The sequence below is a fragment of the Oncorhynchus keta genome, chromosome 1, assembly GCF_023373465.1.
Source record: "Oncorhynchus keta strain PuntledgeMale-10-30-2019 chromosome 1, Oket_V2, whole genome shotgun sequence".
Classification (NCBI taxonomy): domain Eukaryota; kingdom Metazoa; phylum Chordata; class Actinopteri; order Salmoniformes; family Salmonidae; genus Oncorhynchus; species Oncorhynchus keta.
This window is the reverse complement of record NC_068421.1, coordinates 98,581,602-98,597,870: the sequence shown is the minus strand read 5'-3', so window position 1 is coordinate 98,597,870 and position 16,269 is coordinate 98,581,602. Positions and strand designations below refer to the sequence as shown.

The 16,269-nt window shown below is 42.8% G+C and overlaps 1 protein-coding gene and 1 long non-coding RNA gene across 54 annotated transcripts in view; both read left to right on the top strand.

Moving 5' to 3' along the window:
* Positions 1 to 16,269, top strand: part of LOC118380369 (tumor protein 63-like) — a 195,757-nt gene that overhangs the window by 171,468 nt on the left and 8,020 nt on the right. For all 50 annotated transcript variants that reach the window (XR_008068812.1, XR_008068797.1, XR_008068796.1 and 47 more), the window contains one exon: positions 13,813 to 14,021. Coding sequence is in view for 1 of the 50 variants with exons in the window: in XM_052468686.1 (XP_052324646.1) it covers positions 13,813 to 14,021 (209 nt within the window). In the remaining 49 variants the exon portion in view is untranslated. The remainder of the gene's footprint in view (positions 1 to 13,812; positions 14,022 to 16,269) is intronic.
* On the top strand, positions 4,862 to 10,391 carry LOC127908906 (uncharacterized). 4 transcript variants are annotated; one of them, XR_008069024.1, is made up of 5 exons: positions 4,862 to 5,215; positions 5,258 to 5,504; positions 5,547 to 5,628; positions 5,795 to 9,237; positions 9,354 to 10,391. It is a non-coding gene; the product is annotated as an uncharacterized LOC127908906 (long non-coding RNA). The 4 variants fall into 4 exon arrangements; XR_008069017.1 differs by having other exon boundaries at positions 5,300 to 5,504; positions 5,795 to 10,391; XR_008069007.1 differs by lacking the exons at positions 5,795 to 9,237; positions 9,354 to 10,391 and adding an exon at positions 5,671 to 5,788.

Here is a 16,269-nt window from a genome sequence, read left to right as displayed (position 1 = left end):
CTCTTTTTTTTGTTTCCTCTCTCTCTCTCTTTTTATTTGTTTCCTCTCTCTCTCTCTTTTTCTCTGTTTCCTCTCTCTCTCTTTTTCTCTTTTGTTTGTTTCCTCTCTCTCTTTGTTTCTCTGTTTTCTGTTTCTCTCTCTCTCTCTCTTTTTTTCTGTTTCCTCTCTCTCTCTTTTTATTTGTTTCCTCTCTCTCTTCTTTTTCTCTTTTATTTGTTTCCTCTCTCTCTCTCTTTCTCTGTTTCCTCTCTCTCTCTCTCTTTTTATTTGTTTCCTCTCTCTCTCTCTTTTTATTTGTTTCCTCTCTCTCTCTCTTTCTCTGTTTCCTCTCTTTTTCTCTGTTTCTGTTTCTCTTTTGTTTCCTCTCTCTCTCTCTTTCTCTGTTTCCTCTCTCTCTCTTTTTCTGTTTCCTCTCTCTCTCTTTTTTGTTTTTGTTTCCTCTCTCTCTCTCTTTTATTTGTTTCCTCTCTCTCTCTCTTTTTATTTGTTTCCTCTCTCTCTCTTTTTATTTGTTTCCTCTCTCTCTCTCTTTTTTTTGTTTCCTCTCTCTCTCTCTTTTTTTTTGTTTCCTCTCTCTCTCTCTTTCTCTGTTTCCTCTCTCTCTCTCTTTCTCTGTTTCCTCTCTCTCTCTCTTTTTATTTGTTTCCTCTCTCTCTCTCTTTTTCTCTGTTTCCTCTCTCTCTCTCTTTTTATTTGTTTCCTCTCTCTCTCTCTTTCTCTGTTTCCTCTCTCTCTCTTTCTCTGTTTCCTCTCTCTCTTTTTATTTGTTTCCTCTCTCTCTCTCTTTTATTTGTTTCCTCTCTCTCTCTCTTTCTCTGTTTCCTCTCTCTCTCTCTTTTTATTTGTTTCCTCTCTCTCTCTCTTTCTCTGTTTCCTCTCTCTCTTTTTTTTTGTTTCCTCTCTCTCTTTTTATTTGTTTCCTCTCTCTCTCTCTTTCTCTGTTTCCTCTCTCTCTCTCTTTCTCTGTTTCCTCTCTCTCTTTTTATTTGTTTCCTCTCTCTCTCTCTTTTTATTTGTTTCCTCTCTCTCTCTCTTTTTCTCTGTTTCCTCTCTCTCTCTCTCTCTCTCTCTTTCTCTGTTTCCTCTCTCTCTCTCTCTCTTTTTTCTCTGTTTCCTCTCTCTCTCTCTCTTTCTCTGTTTCCTCTCTCTCTCTCTCTCTCTCTCTCTTTTTTATTTGTTTCCTCTCTCTCTCTCTCTTTTTCTTTGTTTCCTCTCTCTCTCTCTCTTTTTTCTCTGTTTCCTCTCTCTCTCTCTTTTTTCTCTGTTTCCTCTCTCTCTCTCTCTCTCTCTTTTTCTCTGTTTCCTCTCTCTCTCTCTTTTTCTCTGTTTCCTCTCTCTCTCTCTCTTTTTTCTCTGTTTCCTCTCTCTCTCTCTCTCTCTCTCTCTTTTTCTCTGTTTCCTCTCTCTCTCTCTCTCTCTCTTTTTCTCTGTTTCCTCTCTCTCTCTCTCTCTCTCTTTTTCTCTGTTTCCTCTCTCTCTCTCTCTCTCTTTTTCTCTGTTTCCTCTCTCTCTCTCTCTTTCTCTGTTTCTCTCTCTCTCTTTCTCTCTCTCTGTTTCCTCTCTCTTTCTCTGTTTCCTCTCTTTCTCTCTCTCTCTTTTTCTCTGTTTCCTCTCTCTCTCTCTTCTTTTCTCTGTTTCCTCTCTCTCTCTCTTTTTCTTTGTTTCCTCTCTCTCTCTTTTTTTTCTCTGTTTCCTCTCTCTCTTTTTATTTGTTTCCTCTCTCTCTCTCTTTTTTTATTTGTTTCCTCTCTCTCTCTTTTTCTCTTTTTTCCTCTCTTTCTCTTTTTTTTATTTGTTTCCTCTCTCTCTCTTTTTTATTTGTTTCCTCTCTCTCTCTTTTTCTCTGTTTCCTCTCTCTCTCTCTCTCTCTCTCTCTCTTTTTATTTGTTTCCTCTCTCTCTTTTTCTCTCGGACAAATCAAGAGTCTCCCGATATTCTAGAGATGCAATCAACTATTGCTGTTCAACAGTCTTAGCCTTCTGGACAATAATATCAACCTACCCTACTCTATACTACACTACCCTATACTACACCACCCTATACTACACTACCCTATACTACACCACCCTATACTACACTACACTATACTACCCTACCCTATACTACCCTACTCTATACTACACTACCCTATACTACACCACCCTATACTACACTACACTACACTATACTACCCTACCCTATACTACCCTATACTATACTACCCTATACTACACCACCCTATACTACACTACACTATACTACACCACCCTACACTACACTACACTACCCTACCCTATACTACCCTACTCTATACTACACTACCCTATACTACACTACACTATACTACCCTATACTATACTACCCTATACTACACCACCCTATACTACACTACACTATACTACACCACCCTACACTACACTATACTACCCTACCCTATACTACCCTACTCTATACTACACTACCCTATACTACACTACACTATACTACCCTACCCTACCCTATACTACCCTATACTACACCACCCTATACTACACCACCCTATACTACACTACACTATACTACCCTAACCTATACTACCCTACTCTATACTACACTACCCTATACTACACCACCCTATACTACACTACCCTATACTACACCGCCCTATACTACACTACACGACCCTATACTATACTACCCTATACCTCACTACCCTATACCTCACTACCCTATACTATACTACCCTATACCTCACTACCCTATACTATACTACCCTATACTATACTACCCTATACCTCACTACCCTATACTATACTACCCTATACCTCACTACCCTATACTATACTACCCTATACCTCACTACCCTATACCTCACTACCCTATACTATACTACCCTATACTTCACTACCCTATACTATACTACTCTATACTATACTACCCTATACTATACTACCCTATACCTCACTACCCTATACTATACTACCCTATACTATACTACCCTATACCTCACTACCCTATACTATACTACCCTATACCTCACTACCCTATACTATACTACCCTATACCTCACTACCCTATACTATACTACCCTATACCTCACTACCCGATACTATACTACCCTATACCTCACTACCCTATACCTCACTACCCTATACTAAACTACCTTATACTATACTATCCTATACTTCACTACCCTATACTATACTACTCTATACTATACTACCCTATACCTCACTACCCTATACTATACTACCCTATACCTCACTACCCTATACTACCCTATACCTCACTACCCTATACTATACTACCCTATACCTCACTACCCTATACTATACTACCCTATACCTCACTACCCTATACTATACTATCCTATACCTCACTACCCTATACTATACTACCCTATACCTCACTACCCTATACTATACTACCCTATACCTCACTACCCTATACCTCACTACCCTATACTATACTACCCTATACCTCACTACCCTATACTATACTACCCTATACCTCACTACCCTATACTATACTACCCTATACCTCACTACCCTATACTATACTACCCTATACTATACTACCCTATACCTCACTACCCTATACCTCACTACCCTATACCTCACTACCCTATACCTCACTACCCTATACTATACTACCCTATACCTCACTACCCTATACCTCACTACCCTATACTATACTACCCTATACCTCACTACCCTATACCTCACTACCCTATACTATACTACCCTATACCTCACTACCCTATACTATACTACCCTATACCTCACTACCCTATACTATACTACCCTATACCTCACTACCCTATACTACCCTATACTATACTACCCTATACCTCACTACCCTATACTATACTACCCTATACCTCACTACCCTATACTATACTACCCTATACCTCACTACCCTATACTATACTACCCTATACCTCACTACCCTATACTACCCTATACTATACTACCCTATACCTCACTACCCTATACTATACTACCCTATACCTCACTACCCTATACTATACTACCCTATACCTCACTACCCTATACTATACTACCCTATACCTCACTACCCTATACTATACTACCCTATACCTCACTACCCTATACTACCCTATACCTCACTACCCTATACTATACTACCCTATACCTCACTACCCTATACTATACTACCCTATACCTCACTACCCTATAGTATACTATCCTATACTATACTACCCTATACCTTACTACCCTATACTATACTACCCTATATCCCTCACTACCCTATACTATACTACCCTATACCTCACTACCCTATACTATAATACCCTATACCTCACTACCCTATACCTCACTACCCTATACTATACTACCCTATACCTCACTACCCTATACTATACTACCCTATACCTCACTACCCTATACTATACTACCCTATACCTCACTACCCTATACTACCCTATACCTCACTACCCTATACTATCCTATACCTCACTACCCTATACTACCCTATACCTCACTACCCTATACTATACTACCCTATACCTCACTACCCTATAGTATACTATCCTATACTATACTACTTTATACCTCACTACCCTATACTATACTACCCTATACCTCACTACCCTATACCTCACTACCCTATACCTCACTACCCTATACTAAACTACCCTATACCTCACTACCCTATACTATACTACCCTATACTTCCCTTCCCTATACTATACTACCCTATACCTCACTACCCTATACTATACTACCCTATACCTCACTACCCTATACTATACTACCCTATACCTCACTACCCTATACTATACTACTCTATACCTCACTACCCTATACTATACTACTCTATACCTCACTACCCTATACTATGCTACCCTATACTATACTACCCTATACTACCCTATACCTCACTACCCTATACCTCACTACCCTATACTATGCTACCCTATACTATACTACCCTATACTATACTACCCTATACCTCACTACCCTATACCTCACTACCCTATACTATGCTACCCTATACTATACTACCCTATACTATGCTACCCTATACTATACTACCCTATACTATAAGCCTAAATAAGTTCAGGATTAAAAATGTGTTTAGCAAGTCTCATAACTTGCATGGACTCACTCTGTGTGCAATTGGAGTTTTGATCATGATTTTTTTCAATGACTACCTGACCTTTGTACCCCACACATACAATTATCTGTAAGGTCCCTCATCTCTGTACCCCACACATACAATTATCTGTAAGGTCCCTCATCTCTGTACCCCCACACATACAATTATCAGTAAGGTCCCTCATCTCTGTACCCCCACACATACAATTATCTGTAAGGTCCCTCATCTCTGTACCCCACACATACAATTATCTGTAAGGTCCCTCATCTCTGTACCCCACACATACAATTATCTGTAAGGTCCCTCATCTCTGTACCCCACACATACAATTATCTGTAAGGTCCCTCATCTCTGTACCCCACACATACAATTATCTGTAAGGTCCCTCATCTCTGTACCCCACACATACAATTATCTGTAAGGTCCCTCATCTCTGTACCCCCACACATACAATTATCTGTAAGGTCCCTCATCTCTGTACCCCACACATACAATTATCTGTAAGGTCCCTCATCTCTGTACCCCACACATACAATTATCTGTAAGGTCCCTCATCTCTGTACCCCCACACATACAATTATCAGTAAGGTCCCTCATCTCTGTACCCCCACACATACAATTATCTGTAAGGTCCCTCATCTCTGTACCCCACACATACAATTATCTGTAAGGTCCCTCATCTCTGTACCCCACACATACAATTATCTGCAAGGTCCCTCAGTTGAGCAGTGAATTTCAAACACAGATTCAACCACAAAGACCAGAGATGTGTTCCAATACCTCGCAAAGAGGGGCACCTATTGCATCAATGCACTAAAGTAATACTGCCCCAAAAAATATTTAAGCAATTCATTTTTTGTCCTGAATACAAAGTGTTATGTTTGGGGCAAATCCAAAACATTTCTGAGTACTACTCTCCATATTTCCAAGTATAGTGGTGGCTGCATCATGTTATGATTATGCTTGTAATCGTTAAGGACTGGGGAGTTTTTCAGGATAAAAAAAATGTAATGGATCTAAGCTCAGGCAAAATCCTAGAGGAAAATCTGGTTCAGTCTGCTTTCCACCAGACACCAACTCAACTGTCTGCAGGACAATACCCTAAAACACAAGGCCAAATCTTCACTGGAGTTGCTTACCAAGAAAATAGTGAATGTTCCTGAGTGGCCAAGTTACAGTTTTGACGTAAATCTGCTTGAAAATCTATGGCAAGACCTGAAAATGATTGTCTATCCATGATCAACAACCAATTTGACAGAGCTTGAAGAATTCTGAAAATAATCAAATGGGCAAATGTTCCAAAATCCACAAAAGTGGATAAAATCAAGTGGCGTGAATACTTCCTGTATTGCTCTTCTACATTTTCTGGGGTGTTGTTTTTTATATTGCTAAACAAAAAAATCACCAGGCTAAATGTTGCTTCCCACTAGACAATTTGCATCATGGGTTTCATATTCCGACATTGTCCCGAAATTCTTGAGAATATCGGACTCACATCCTGTTATGGGAAGCGTTTTATGAACTCGGTATACAGGCATCCTAGCTAAGGATGCTGGGTACTGATAATCAGCTTGTAGCTTGTCACTTATTTCCAATAGTTTGACAACTTGCTGCTTCATTTAAACCTGTTCTTTATGATAAAATAAACTTCCTAAGTAGCTAGCTTGCTTGCTTGCTTATGGAATGAGCATTGCATTAAGTAGTTGGTTAGCTTCTCTTTCATTTCATATGAAGTGACAGTCTCAGGCTTAGCTAGCTAGCTAATGTTTTTGTGTTCATGATCAAATTTGATCAGAAATGCAAAAACGTAGAAATTAATGACAGATTTATTACATTTATAAAGATTTATTCTGACTTTGAGGGCGACTTAGTAGTGACTGTTGTTGCTAAGTAACATGCTAAGATTCATGGGAAGAAGTTGCCGCCAAGGGCGGCTAGTCCCGCACAGGATGCCCACGCGAAAAAAATAGGTTTTCTGAAGGGTGCAGTGGTGCCCTCTATGAATTGACAACTAGCGTTTGAGATTGACTCGTTCCTGTCTTCTACTTCAAACAGTGTTATTTCTTATTTCAGTGTTATTTCTTCCTTCTTTCTCTTCTCCTGTCTGCAGTCTGCTTAAAGCCCGGCTGCGTTCCGAGCTCCTGGAGCCCCTAGCAACAGAGCAGAGGAGATGATGCAGTACCTCTTGAGAGCCTCACCTCAACCTCACATTCCTTTTCCCTTCAGTTTTCTCCTTCATCCCAGTCACAATCAGACTGGGTCTCTCTCTCTCAGGTTGTGAAACTATCACATTCTCCAAGCAGAGTTAAATAAACCGATATTCATTAGTCATGTATCATAAACAATATATTATGACTTTAGTCTGGCTGGCTACTATCACAATACTCTGAATGCCAGCCATGGTCTACTGATAAGGTGTTGTCATGTTCTCATCTTAAATGATAAATTAATGTGTTTTTTGCATGCCAGATTTGTTTTGTTTTTATAAAAGTTTGCTTAATTTGTAGCTAATGTGTGGCAACACCAGTTTCAAACAGCAGAGGGAGGTAGAGTTCTATTTAATCTTGGACCGTTAGCATAATCTCTGAAAATGAAACTATGCTGCACATACAGTGCATCATTTTCAAAGCTCCATTCGTGACTTTTATTTTTTTAGGGTTGTGTTTTGCTGATGGTAAAATGTGACCAAACGGCTCGATTCGGTCTTATTTAGCTCAATTTGAAAAATTGTTTTTTTTAAATAAATTGGATAAAAGTAGAGACTCCGAGCTGGAAAATGGTATATAATTCACTACAGTTGAGGAACAATGGGAAAGTAATTCTGCTTTGAAAGTTGATAAACGTATAACCTCACTTTTGAGAAAATGGCCCTTGAATGTTTTGGTACCTACAAGATAGATGTTCTTTGTCTACACCCATTCAGCATTGTTCACACCCTCTTAAGCTTTAGCCCCACCCATTCAGCATTGTTCACACCCTCTTAAGCTTTAGCCCCACCCATCTCTTTAAGGATTCACACATGAGGCCATGTGCTAAACAGAGTGAGTACGCTAGTATACTAAGCAACCAAAGATTTCAAGACTAATGGCTGGTTTATACTACGGGTGTGTTCGTACATTTAATCTGTAGTGCCAGAGTGTGCTCTCGGCGTTTGTAAACTCAGAGTATTGTCAGTTTGGCCGTTCGTAAACTCAGAGCGTTTCGCTCTCGTAACGTTCAGAGCGCACATGGATGGACGCTCTCCCACTCTGCCACAGATAACACGGTTGCCCTCAGTTTGAAGATGTAATCCGGAGAGACAGGTGTTTTATACAACAGCATTCTGTGTGTTCTCTTTTTGACTCCGTCTTGCATATTTGCAATCAAACGCCAGAATCCTATCATACTCTAATTCCTCTGATTTCTACTGGTCGTCCAGAAAGTGGAGAGCAACACTTACGCAGTTCTACGACGCGATATCTTTCAAAAAAGCCACATTAGAAAGAATTACCTACACATACTGACCAGCTCATGTTGTTATAGACAGAAGCGAGCTACATGGCAGACCAATGCAAACTCATCTCATGTCCGGCCCACTCATTATCTCAGCCAATCATGGGTAGCAGGAAGGTTGCTGGCTTTTTCTGTGGCTAAACCAACTAGGCTCGTAATTGAATCAATTTATTAAATATTTACAGATGGCATACAAGGTTGTTATTAAGGCGTAGGAAAGGTCATATGTTCCAGAAGACGTAAATGTTTATGTTCAAAGGGCTCTCCTGTGAAGTATTGACGCGTGACATAGACCTAGCTTCCTGAAACGAGTCACAAATAGAAGTTATTGAGTTAATGGACAAGGACACAGTCCACTTGTAGTGCAGTCAGCTTTTGGCCAACACCCAAACCTCACCGGGCCAAGTTGCGTGCAACAGCTAGCTAGCTAAATGTCCATGAATGTTTCATGTTAGTTTTTAACCTCCCCCCGAAATGAGTTGGTTCACAGTTGGTTTTGATATTTTAACCTGCTTCACATGATCGCGTCTGGTGTGGATGGTGCACACGTAGACCGGAGTAGTCAGCATGTTGGCCTGAAGGTCTGGAGCTGGTCAGGAACCTAGGTTGTCTTTGAGTAGCCAGCATGTTGGCCTGAAGGTCTGGAGCTGGTCAGGAACCTAGGTTGTCTTTGAGTAGCCAGCATGTTGGCCTGAAGGTCTGGAGCTGGTCAGGAACCTAGGTTGTCTTTGGGTAGTCAGCATGTTGGCCTGAAGGTCAGGAGCTGGTCAGGAATCTAGGTTGTCTTTGAATAGTCAGCATGTTGGCCTGAAGGTCTGGAGCTGGTCAGGAACCTAGGATGTCTTTGAGTAGTCAGCATGTTGGCCTGAAGGTCTGGAGCTGGTCAGGAACCGAGGTTGTCTTTGAATAGTCAGCATGTTGGCCTGAAGCTCTGGAGCTGGTCAGGAACCTAGGTTGTCTTTGAATAGTCAGCATGTTGGCCTGAAGGTCTGGAGCTGGTCAGGTCTTTGAGCTCTCTTAAAGCTTTCTCTTTGTCATTGTAGCTGGACTCAAACCTAAGAGTGCACAAATGGCACCATATTCTAGTAGTAGTGCACTACTCATTTCGCCCCAGTCAATAGTAGTGCACTATAAAGGGAATAGGGTACCAGCCCTGGTCAATAGTAGTGCTCTAAATAGGGAATAGGGTGCAGGCCCTGGTCAATAGTAGTGCTCTATATAGGGAATAGGGTATCAGCCCTGGTCAATAGTAGTGCTCTATATAGGGAATAGGGTGCCAGCCCTGGTAGTGCTCTATATAGGGAATAGGGTACCAGTCCTGGTCAATAGTAGTGCTCTATATAGGGAATAGGGTGCCAGCCCCGGTCAATAGTAGTGCACTATATAGGGAATAGGGTGCCAGCCCTGGTCAATAGTAGTGCTCTATATAGGGAATAGGGTGCCAGCCCTGGTCAATAGTAGTGCTCTATATAGGAAATAGGGTGCCAGCCCTGGTCAATAGTAGTGCTCTATATAGGGAATAGGGTGCCAGCCCTGGTCAATAGTAGTGCTCTATATAGGGAATAGGGTACCAGCACGGGTCAATAGTAGTGCACTATATAGGGAACAGGGTGCCAGCCCTGGTCAATAGTAGTGCTCTATATAGGGAATAGGGTACCATTTGGGACACATATTTATCTTACAGGGAGAGATATTTTTATGAAGATAACTTTGATCATGCTGGTCATGTTTCTCAACATCGCTGCGGGACAGTTTGTTTGTTTTAGATCTTGTGAATTTTCTTAAAGAAACGTTTATTGAAGTAGATAGAAAATGCCTAATGTTTTTTTAATTTTATTTATTTCACCTTTATTTAACCAGGTAGGCTAGTTGAGAACAAGTTCTCATTTGCAACTGCGACCTGGCCAAGATAAAGCATAGCAGTGTGAACAGACAACACAGAGTTACACATGGAGTAAACAATTAGCAAGTCAATAACACAGTAGAAAAAATGGGCAGTCTATGTATGATGTACAGTGTATAGTATATGATGTATAGTGATGTACAGTGTATAGTATATGATGTATAGTGATGTACAGTGTATAGTATATGATGTATAGTGATGTACAGTGTATAGTATATGATGTATAGTGATGTACAGTGTATAGTATATGATGTATAGTGATGTACAGTGTATAGTATATGATGTATAGTGATGTACAGTGTATAGTATATGATGTATAGTGATGTACAGTGTATAGTATATGATGTATAGTGATGTACAGTGTATAGTATATGATGTATAGTGATGTACAGTGTATAGTATATGATGTATAGTGATGTACAGTGTATAGTATATGATGTATAGTGATGTACAGTGTATAGTATATGATGTATAGTGATGTACAGTGTATAGTATATGATGTATAGTGATGTACAGTGTATAGTATATGATGTATAGTGATGTACAGTGTATAGTATATGATGTATAGTGATGTACAGTGTATAGTATATGATGTATAGTGATGTACAGTGTATAGTATATGATGTATAGTGATGTACAGTGTATAGTATATGATGTATAGTGATGTACAGTGTATAGTATATGATGTATAGTGATGTACAGTGTATAGTATATGATGTATAGTGATGTACAGTGTATAGTATATGATGTATAGTGATGTACAGTGTATAGTATATGATGTATAGTGATGTACAGTGTATAGTATATGATGTATAGTGATGTACAGTGTATAGTATATGATGTATAGTGATGTACAGTGTATAGTATATGATGTATAGTGATGTACAGTGTATAGTATATGATGTATAGTGATGTACAGTGTATAGTATATGATGTATAGTGATGTACAGTGTATAGTATATGATGTATAGTGATGTACAGTGTATAGTATATGATGTGATGTACAGTGTATAGTATGATGTATAGTGATGTACAGTGTATAGTATATGATGTATAGTGATGTACAGTGTATAGTATATGATGTATAGTGATGTACAGTGTATAGTATATGATGTATAGTGATGTACAGTGTATAGTATATGATGTATAGTGATGTACAGTGTATAGTATATGATGTATAGTGATGTACAGTGTATAGTATATGATGTATAGTGATGTACAGTGTATAGTATATGATGTATAGTGATGTACAGTGTATAGTATATGATGTATAGTGATGTACAGTGTATAGTATATGATGTATAGTGATGTACAGTGTTTTGTGACCGTTCTGTTTGAAACAGATTGTTGTGATACTTTGGTATCAGAATAAATACGTCTCCTGCTTTGACTTTCCTTTTTCCTTTTGTGCTTTTCCTCTCATGCTGCTCGTAGTGCAGAGGGATTAGTGCCGAGGGATTAGTGCCGAGGGATTAGTGCCGAGGGATTAGTGCAGAGGGATTAGTGCCGAGGGATTAGTGCCGAGGGATTAGTGCTGCTCGTAGTGCAGAGAGATTAGTGCCGAGAGATTAGTGCCGAGGGATTAGTGCCGAGGGATTAGTGCCGAGGGATTAGTGCAGAGAGATTAGTGCCGAGAGATTAGTGCCGAGGGATTAGTGCCGAGGGATTAGTGCCGAGGGATTAGTGCAGAGGGATTAGTGCAGAGAGATTAGTGCCGAGGGATTAGTGCAGAGAGATTAGTGCAGAGAGATTAGTGCCGAGGGATTAGTGCAGAGAGATTAGTGCCGAGAGATTAGTGCCGAGGGATTAGTGCAGAGAGATTAGTGCCGAGGGATTAGTGCAGAGAGATTAGTGCCGAGAGATTAGTGCCGAGGGATTAGTGCCGAGGGATTAGTGCCGAGAGATTAGTGCAGAGAGATTAGTGCCGAGGGATTAGTGCAGAGAGATTAGTGCCGAGAGATTAGTGCCGAGGGATTAGTGCCGAGGGATTAGTGCCGAGGGATTAGTGCCGAGGGATTAGTGCCGAGGGATTAGTGCAGAGAGATTAGTGCCGAGGGATTAGTGCCGAGGGATTAGTGCCGAGGGATTAGTGCCGAGGGATTAGTGCCGAGGGATTAGTGCTGCTCGTAGTGCAGAGGGATTAGTGCAGAGAGATTAGTGCAGAGAGATTAGTGCCGAGGGGATTAGTGCCGAGAGATTAGTGCAGAGAGATTAGTGCAGAGAGATTAGTGCCGAGGGATTAGTGCCGAGGGATTAGTGCCGAGGGATTAGTGCAGAGGGATTAGTGCCGAGGGATTAGTGCCGCGAGGGATTAGTGCCGAGGGATTAGTGCAGAGAGATTAGTGCCGAGGATTAGTGCCGAGGGATTAGTGTGCAGAGAGATTAGTGCCGAGGATTAGTGCCGAGGGATTAGTGCCGAGGGATTAGTGCAGAGATTAGTGCCGAGAGATTAGTGCCGAGGGATTAGTGCCGAGGGATTAGTGCCGAGGGATTAGTGCCGAGGGATTAGTGCAGAGAGATTAGTGCCGAGGGATTAGTGCCGAGGGATTAGTGCCGAGGGATTAGTGCCGAGGGATTAGTGCCGAGGGATTAGTGCCGAGGGATTAGTGCAGAGAGATTAGTGCAGAGAGATTAGTGCAGAGAGATTAGTGACAAAAGGATTAGTGCCGAAAGGATTAGTGCAGAGAGATTAGTGCAGAGAGATTAGTGCTGAAAGGATTAGTGCAGAGAGATTAGTGCCAAAAGGATTAGTGCAGAGAGATTAGTGCTGAAAGGATTAGTGCAGAGAGATTAGTGCCAAAAGGATTAGTGCAGAGGGATTAGTGCTGAGGGATGAGTGCTACTATTCAATTCATGTTGGTCAATTAGTTATTTAAAAAATGTAATATAACCTACACTTCAGGTAAATCGCTAGGCACTAGCAAATCCATCGTTCCACCCACTTCTTCATCTGCTTAATTTAACACAAACAAGGAACCTCAGTTGAAGCTGCTGTGTATCCCAGTCAACCATTATCCACAACACAGAAACTGATTGAGATATGTACCCTGCTAGGTAACACCTAGTATATTGATTGAGTAATGTTTTTACTTGCATTATCATTCCCAGTAAAGTTTCAGATTAATTAAAGTTATCCTCAGTAGAATACTATATGACAAAGTTCTATAAAAAACGATCTGAACTATTTCTTAGTCACATATGGCCTTTATTAAACAAAGAGCAAGAAACAGGGTAGAGAGAGAGCAAGTATATACACACAGTCTGTTTAATCCCCCTGAACATGTTGTTGTCTACAACTGTGTAACTAACAGCCTTGTGGCCCTTTGTCGTTAAAGATGGGATCTCTGGGGGGATGAGAGTAATGGCCTGTACCCTCCTCTCTCCTGCCCCAGGAGCGCCATGGCCCCCCAGCCCCAGTATGGCTCCAGCTCCCCTCCTCACCCCCACGGCAAGGTCAACAAGCTCCCCTCCGTCAGCCAGCTAATCAACCCCCAGCAGCGCAATATACTCACGCCTTCCTCCATGCCACAAGGCCTGACTGACAGTAAGTGTGCCTTACACTTTTGTATGATGAGAGATTCTCCCTAGTCGATGTTTCTATCTGGCTAGGTCCTGGTACGGTTCTCCCTCCCCCCCGTACCTCCCTGGCCCCGTCTCCTAACTCCACCACCACGTCCCCTTTGGGTCGATCATGTGACACGCGTCAAGCGGGACAGGCAGGGTAGCGGTACCTGTCTGGGCACGCGGGGCGCTGAGAGAGGTGTGTAGGGGCCTCTGTCAGAACGCTTCCTCCCATAGGTGAATGTGATCCCTGTGGGACCCTCTTCCTCCTCTCCTCTCCTCTCTGGGGGCCTGCAGGTCCTCTTCCTCCATGTTCCTCCACTCCTCTATGAGGGAGGAATAAAAACCTGCAACGAGTTTCTGGCCAGATGGAGGATCTTTTATTGAGGAACCACCCTGTTGAGACACCCCCCTCCCACTACTATCTATTGAGGAACCACCCTGTTGAGACCCCCCACTACTATCTATTGAGGAACCACCCTGTTGAGACACCCCCCCCCCCCTCCCACTACTATCTATTGAGGAACCACCCTGTTGGGACACCTCCCCCCTCCCACTACTATCTATTGAGGAACCACCCTGTTGAGACCCCCCTCCCCCCCCACTACTATCTATTGAGGAACCACCCTGTCGAGACCCCCTCCCACCACTATCTATTGAGGAACCACCCTGTTGAGACCCCCCACTACTATCTATTGAGGAACCACCCTGTTGAGACACCCCCCCCTCCCACCACTATCTATTGAGGAACCACCCTGTTGAGACCCCCCTCCCACTACTATCTATTGAGGAACCACCCTGTTGAGACACCCCCCTCCCACCACTATCTATTGAGGAACCACCCTGTTGAGACCCCCCACTACTATCTATTGAGGAACCACCCTGTTGAGACACCCCCTCCCACCACTATCTATTGAGGAACCACCCTGTTGAGACCCCCTCCCACTACTATCTATTGAGGAACCACCCTGTTGAGACCCCCTCCCACCACTATCTATTGAGGAACCACCCTGTTGAGACCCCCCCCACTACTATCTATTGAGGAACCACCCTGTTGAGACCCCCCTCCCACCACTATCTATTGAGGAACCACCCTGTTGAGACCCCCCCCACCACTATCTATTGAGGAACCACCCTGTTGAGACCCCCCACTACTATCTATTGAGGAACCACCCTGTTGAGACCCCCTCCCACCACTATCTATTGAGGAACCACCCTGTTGAGACCCCCCACTACTATCTATTGAGGAACCACCCTGTTGAGACCCCCCTCCCACCACTATCTATTGAGGAACCACCCTGTTGAGACCCCCCACTACTATCTATTGAGGAACCACCCTGTTGAGACCCCCCCCCCACCACTATCTATTGAGGAACCACCCTGTTGAGACCCCCCCCCCACTACTATCTATTGAGGAACCACCCTGTTGAGACCCCCCCACTACTATCTATTGAGGAACCACCCTGTTGAGACACCCCCCCCACTACTATCTATTGAGGAACCACCCTGTTGAGACCCCCCCCACTACTATCTATTGAGGAACCACCCTGTTGAGACCCCCCACTACTATCTATTGAGGAACCACCCTGTTGAGACCCCCCTCCCACTACTATCTATTGAGGAACCACCCTGTTGAGACCCCCCCCACTACTATCTATTGAGGAACCACCCTGTTGAGACCCCCCCCCCACTACTATCTATTGAGGAACCACCCTGTTGAGACCCCCCTCCCACTACTATCTATTGAGGAACCACCCTGTTGAGACCCCCCACTACTATCTATTGAGGAACCACCCTGTTGAGATGCCCCCCCCCACTACTATCTATTGAGGAACCACCCTGTTGAGATGCCCCCCTCCCACTACTATCTATTGAGGAACCACCCTGTTGAGACCCCCCACTACTATCTATTGAGGAACCACCCTGTTGAGACCCCCCCCTACTATCTATTGAGGAACCACCCTGTTGAGACCCCCCTCCCACCACTATCTATTGAGGAACCACCCTGTTGAGACCCCCCCACTACTATCTATTGAGGAACCACCCTGTTGAGACCCCCCACTACTATCTATTGAGGAACCACCCGGTTGAGATGCCCCCCACTACTATCTATTGAGGAACCACCCTGTTGAGACCCCCTCCCACCACTATCTATTGAGGAACCACCCTGTTGAGACCCCCCTCCCACTACTATCTATTGAGGAACCACCCTGTTGAGACCCCCCCCACTA